We start from the raw sequence: 6,586 nt of genomic DNA, 5'->3' as shown, positions 1-6,586 counted from the left end.
GAAATATATGATTAAGAATATGTGAAATTCATGAAATATGTGGTTAAAATTAGTTGTTGACTTTGATTTAAATTAAAATTTTAATTTTAATTTCTAGGAAACATGGGCATAATATTATATGCTTAAAAAAAAATACAAATATTATATTCTTTTTCAAAATTAACAATATAATATTCTTCTTAAATATTAAAATATGATAGTATTACAATGTTCTTACGAAATATGGATTTAGATTGTCATTTCTTCAAAAATATTACAATATTCTTATGAAAATATTGTAAGAGATAATAAATTATATTCAAGCAAGCATATGTTTTCCAATCGATATAGTTAAAATAGCATTTATACAAATCAAAATTAAGAGAATGCCAACATTTTCTTTGAATAAATAGAAGAGTTTCTTTATTAATTTAATTGGTTAAAATTTCATGTCTTTCTTTGAATGAAGATAAATTGCTTTTTCTACCTCAACTTAGTTAGAGATTCATAAGCAGAAAGATAAATAAGTTTTGCTAACTCAATTGCTTAGAACCCCACGCTCGTAACGTATTATAAACTAGAAAGAAGAGTGAAGAAAATATAGAGAGTCAATAGACTTTTGTTTACTTTAGTGAGAACCAAAACTTTATAAAAAAATATAGAGAGTCAATAGACTTTTGTTTATTTTTATTGAGAACTAAAACTCTATATTTATAGGTAAAAATTACGATTGCAAGGGTACAATAGTCATAATAATTAGGACTTCAAGAGTCAATGATCATTCGCTAATTAATATTTAATTTAAAACAAAATGCAGGATTTTAAGAACTCATGATTCAAACATTCATCAATTAATAACAGTCAAATAGAATAAACTACAAATTTTACAGCTGCTTCATTTCTTTGTACTCTCAAATTCAAGCAGCTCTACATTCTAATTACTCTCAGTTCAATACAATAATCTTCAATTTTGACATTCTCAGATGAAAAATAAACTAAAATCTTATTTATTATACTTTCAACAGTGCATACCATTCATTTACTATGCATCCAAAATTGATACGGGTTGTTGAGGAATAAAAAGGACCCTTCATCAAACATATTAATACTGAACAGATATTCCCACCAAGCTTAACAGTCAATGGCAATGCAGCCTTGAGAAATGGTAGAGGTATCATCTTTGCTTACAAATGGATCTATCTTCACCCAAACAAGTGAGAAAACCGACGCCAAAAGTACAGACCATAAGATAACAATGGTAGGAGTCCGGTTCTGTCGTCCCATGAGACCTTTGAGGAACGGGTAAAGATGAAATATCACCCAGAATGCAAAGAAAACCTTGCCGAATAAAGGTCCCCATGCTTCATATCCCTTGTTTAAGGCATCGGAAAATCCAGCAACTACACCAACCATGTTTACAATGAGAATTGATGTCGGAGGGATCAAAACAGTTGTCCATTTAATGATGTAGAGTTCTCCAAATTCCCCATCGTCTGATGCTTTCGCAGTAACAGTAAAGTTCGTGTCTAGTCCAGCCAGCATTTTCAGGAAACCTTGGAATACGGCAAAGAGATGGGCTGAGACACCTCCAATAACCCAAAACTGCTCGTTACGCCACCAATCCTCAATGCTTACGCCACTCCACCTCAACTCGAGGACGCTGGTGGTAATGATGGAACAAAAGAGCCCAAGGAACAGTACACTTGCAAGATTTGACAGCTATATGGAGATAAGGAAATATAGTTTTGAGTTAGTCGCAAACATAAATGAGCAAGAAAATTTGGTGAATTCAGCAAAACCAGTTGGAAGGCAACAGAAAATACCGTTGGAATAATGAACTTCCCAGTTAGAAGGCATATGGCAGGTATCAAGCAATATGCAATTAGTGGAAGAGATGTGAAAGGATAGACGATGGTGTTGATATATGCAAGCCTTTGGAGCCATTTGAGGCGGCCACCACCAAATCCATACCACAGAGGACAATGTCTACTCAAGAAAATCTCGACTGATCCCAGGGCCCATCGAAGCACCTGGTGCAGCCTATCGGACAAGTTGATTGGGGCCGATCCCTTGAATGCAGGTCTTAAGGGCATGCAATAAATTGATCTCCATCCACGGCAGTGCATCTTGAACCCCGTCAAGATATCCTCTGTAACTGATCCATATATCCAGCCAATCTAAGAAAAACACCAACTTTTTTGAGTAGATTTAGGACATGAAAACTATTTTTTCAAGAGAAACAGGACATCAATATGCTCCAAAATTTCCCTCTTTTTCCTAGTATGTTTCAAAGGACAGAAAAATAAGTTGTAATATGGAAACAAGACATTAACTTTCTGACCTCTTTACCCCATGAAGTCTTTTCCTCATACCCACAGCTGATGACCTGGATTGCTTCTTTGATTAGCATTGATGGATTGGCAGACTCAGGCAGTCCTCCATTTTCCATTAGCGTAGACTCAATAAAAACAGCAGACAATCCAAAAGTTTTCTCGAAGCTCATCTGAGAGATGATCAATGACCTTTCATTGTCATCATAACCTACATAATATAGATGGATCTTAATTTTTAAAAGATTCCGTATTCAATAACCAATTATCTGAGGGAAACGAACTTACTTTCGATCTCCCTTAGATTAAAGATGGCAGCATTAAGATCTTCCCTTTTCGCATCACGGTAAACCTCCGCGAAATCTTTCTCTTTTGCGGGCTTCTTGCGTCGGCAGCAACAACAGCAGCTAGCGCACCACGAGCAAGATGAAGTCTTGGGTACGCTGGGCAAATTGGGAGGTCCATAACCATAAAGAGCTTGCCTATTGAAGACACAACCTGTCCCAACATAAACCGGTCCTTGAATGCCATCCAACCCTTTCATGTTAACCTGAAACCAGAAGATAGTTACTAAGAGTCCAATAATGATTTCAACTGATGCTGAAACTCAAACTTGATCAAATTATTAGTTCTTATTTACATCGTAAATAATAGTTTTTCAAAAGCTGCATGGAGAATGTAATGGACACATATTCAAGTTTATATTAACCTAAATAGAGCTAGGAATCTTACGTCAAAGAAAACTGTGTTGCGATTGGCATATCTGTCACTCTTATCGATTCCATCAAACCTCTGAGGAAACTGCACATAACATACATCTCGGCCCACTTGAGGATCCATCAAGAAACACATTGCCTCTCGAATTGCCTTACTATTGTTAACGTAGTGATCACAATCAAGGTTGAGAATATAAGGAGCATTCGTGAGAACGGCAGATACTCTTACCTGCAAGAATATATGTACATCATTTACAAATCTAATAAGACTCATATAGAGGCAGCCTGTTACTATAATAGTGTAGATGGTTATATACCAGAGCATTTTCAGCACCGGCCTTTTTGTGATGTTGATAACCAGGTCTCTTCTCTCTTGAGACATAAACCAATCGAGGGAGCTCATTTCCCTCTATGTCATGGGCACCACTATAGCCTAAAAACACCTGAAAATGATACAACCAAAGCCATATAATTTTTCAACAATGATGAATTAAGAATTAAATAAAACTGAATAAACGAAGCAAGAATATTTTAGTCCAAACGGTAAACCTGAATCATGCCAGGGTGGTCACGCGTGTTATTTCCAGGCCAAGGGGTTCCATCTGCCATGGTCCAGCCCTCATCTGGTGTTTTTTGTGCCTTTGCTACTAAAGCATTTACGCGCACTTTAAACTCTTCATAATCTCTCTGTAACTCGAGGAAATAAATAATAATGAGATTTCTACCTGACATTCATATACAATTATTTGAGTTACTATTTTTATAATGGCAAAGGATCAAAATATTATTGTAAGTGATTATGGTTGCATAATTACTTTCATTGCTCTGCGTTCCTTGACGAAAGAAGGTTGTATTTTATCCTTCAAGTAATCAATCTTCTGTGAGAAGTAAAACTCCGGCGCACGTGGTTCAATATTAAACTTCTTGCTGAAAGGAACCCATTTTCTTGCAAATTCGGCAGTCTCAACAAGTGACTCAAATGTAAGCATCGCTGCACCATCATCAGAAACATAGCACGAAATTTTATCAACAGGGTAATCCGCTGAAAGGATGGAGAGAACCGTGTTTGCCGTAATCAAAGGAGGTTCTTTCAGAGGATCGACTGTACTAACAAAGAAATCCACAGCAGCAAGTTCAGATGGTTGTCCCTCTCTTTCATACCTGATATGTCAGGAAAATTAGTTCATATCAAAATTAATATGTATCCCAAACAAGGAGCCCTTATTGCATATCTGGTACAGTTGATCGGACTACATTTGACAGGAATAAGAAAAATCATATTGTTGTCTATTATACATACGTGTGCACTCTAATACTGATACGAAACATGCAATCAAAGATTCGTACCTTGCGGATAACCTGTCAATATATGTATCCCGATTTATTGGAGACCATTTAGGGAACTGATCCAATATCCAGGAAAATGCAAACCAGATCTCACAGATGACAGAAGTGAGCCACAGAGGATAAGCACTATCAACGGGATGTGTTACTCGATAATGGATGAAAAGAGCAAGGATAACCAATCGCAGTATGATCACAGTTCTGTATGGTGCAAGTTGAGATTTTGGTATTGGAACTATTCTTGAAAGTGGCTGTGCAGCATCCACTGATCTGCATAAGTTATTGTATCCTCACAATTTATGAGTTCATAATAAACAATTGATCCGCTCTTTCTGTTCAATGATCTCTTAAGATTTCATCCTAATTTTCAGAAAACTTACTGTTGATTTTCTTCCATCTGCTCTTCAGGTGGAATTTCAGCTTCCATTTTAGCTTTCTTTGCTGGTTTTTTCTTTTTATTTTTCTTTTCCTTCCAACTTTCCACCCGATTCTTCCATATAGGGTTACCAGATTCATTAACATATTCTTCAAAGAAAAATGTCAAAGAAGAGCAGATGAGTAAGTGAAAGACTCCTCACAGAATAAAATACAAGAACTTTCTGGAAAAAAATGACACTAATTGCTTTTACTCACCACTATCCGCCGTAGAGACACTGCTAATATTTCTAGCATGAGTTCCATCCTGCATCACGTCAAACAAGACAAATTCTCTTAGTATGAGAAGCATAAAAATACAACTTGTTCTCATCGAGTACTGTAAAACTGACTCTGCATATATATTTGAAACCGACTGAACGTGATTATATACATCCAACTGCAACTACAAAAGAGTGATTTCGAGGAATTGTTCCATTCATACCACAGAAGGATTTAGGTGACTTCCCATTGTCATATGATTTCCTGGTTCTTCTTCTGCCACAACTGAGTTCTCTGTCCATTCTGCAAGTAAATAATTATGAAGTCTATCCTTTTAAAAAACCAGTTTAATTCACTAGGCTTCCTAACTTTGAGTAACTCTGTAGACCTGTTGATCAGTTCATAGAAACCACCACGATCTTACAGTAAATTTAAACATGTATTACTAATAAAAATACAAGGTAAAAGGAGTTATGAAGTTGGAGACAAATACCATAATAGGGAGTGCCACAGTGAGTGCACGATTTGCTCCCTTCCCTGATCTCACTGTCCAGACAGGCCTTGCAGATGGGATCATTGCACTCATGACAAGCCACAAACACTTCACCGTGGGAGTCGAATCCCAAATGTTCGCCACAAATTTTGCACATAGGAACCCCCGACTCCATCATCTTGACTTCAGAACCTGTTGCTAAATGTTATCCTTTTACCCCGCAGAAAACTGATTAGTTCTTGGGATTTATATGCATATATAAAAGGGCGATATTTTCTGGCTGACAATTGCTTGGAGGGTAGCAAAGGTTGTTAGAATGGCATGTGGGTTGGGGGGTTGGTGTCATATTTTTTCAGAGAGAGATGAAAAGCAATGTCTCTGTCTCAGTTAAAGATTTAAATTTTGCTGGAATTTGAAGGCAGGCTATGGTTGTAATGGGTACATCTCTACCGAGACTCAATATCTGAATCAACCATCAGACATAGCGCCATCTCACCATACAGCACATGTATATAATTATATATTATTATAGTATTCTCAAATTTTAAAAATTTGGAAGCCCCTTTTTTTTTTTTCCCTATCCATAGGACATGTTTAGATTACTAAACTTGTGTCTAATCCAACATACCAAATATAATATCTGAATCAACCATCAGACATAGCGCCATCTCACCATACAGCACATGTATATAATTATATATTATTATAGTATTCTCAAATTTTAAAAATTTGGAAGCCCCTTTTTTTTTTTTCCCTATCCATAGGACATGTTTAGATTACTAAACTTGTGTCTAATCCAACATACCAAATATGTCTTGAATGTCTTAAATTGCAAGGAAAAAAATGTTGGGCCAGGAAAGAGGGGAAAAAATATATATTAATGATTAAAAAAGGATTGAGGTAATTCTTTCATTTTTCTATTTTGAGCAAACTTTTCCCTCTAACCCCAGTTCTTTGATTTGAAATTATTCACAAATATCACCGTAATTCCTGATCAAAGCTGCACAAAATGAATAGGCCATGTCCTTAAAGTGAACATACAATCCAGTTATTTACCGATAGAACAACTTTATTTTACTTAGATAAAA

General features: G+C 36.0%; 1 protein-coding gene across 1 annotated transcript; it reads right to left on the bottom strand.

Annotated features, from left to right (window-relative positions):
• Positions 1-811: 811 nt before the first annotated feature.
• LOC111412157 (cellulose synthase A catalytic subunit 8 [UDP-forming]) lies at positions 812-5,752 on the bottom strand. Its single transcript, XM_023042946.1, has 13 exons — positions 5,499-5,752; positions 5,229-5,308; positions 5,003-5,051; positions 4,750-4,894; positions 4,373-4,639; positions 3,841-4,186; positions 3,575-3,712; positions 3,343-3,468; positions 3,042-3,254; positions 2,598-2,859; positions 2,321-2,520; positions 1,803-2,156; positions 812-1,698 (listed from the first exon to the last, which is right to left on the bottom strand). The coding sequence occupies exons 1-13, from the start codon at positions 5,674-5,676 to the stop codon at positions 1,111-1,113; spliced, it is 2,946 nt and encodes a 981-aa protein (XP_022898714.1). The 5' UTR covers positions 5,677-5,752; the 3' UTR covers positions 812-1,110.
• Between the last annotated feature and the right edge of the window lie 834 nt (positions 5,753-6,586).

This window comes from Olea europaea, chromosome 16, assembly GCF_002742605.1.
Source record: "Olea europaea var. sylvestris chromosome 16, O_europaea_v1, whole genome shotgun sequence".
NCBI lineage: Eukaryota > Viridiplantae > Streptophyta > Magnoliopsida > Lamiales > Oleaceae > Olea > Olea europaea.
The sequence above is the reverse complement of the archived record's forward strand: the minus strand, read 5'-3'. Positions and strand labels throughout refer to the sequence as shown.

What these genes read in the sequence shown, in the direction of transcription:
- LOC111412157 (XM_023042946.1), bottom strand. Translation starts at nt 5,676, where the DNA reads ATGATGGAGTCGGGGGTTCCTATGTGCAAAATTTGTGGCGAACATTTG. An exon ending in TGTCTCTACGGCGGATAGTG is followed by an intron (nt 4,895 to 5,002) that starts GTGAGTAAAAGC and finishes TTTTCTTTGAAG; the next exon opens with AATATGTTAATGAATCTGGT. An exon ending in TAATCTAAGGGAGATCGAAA is followed by an intron (nt 2,521 to 2,597) that starts GTAAGTTCGTTT and finishes TATATTATGTAG; the next exon opens with GTTATGATGACAATGAAAGG.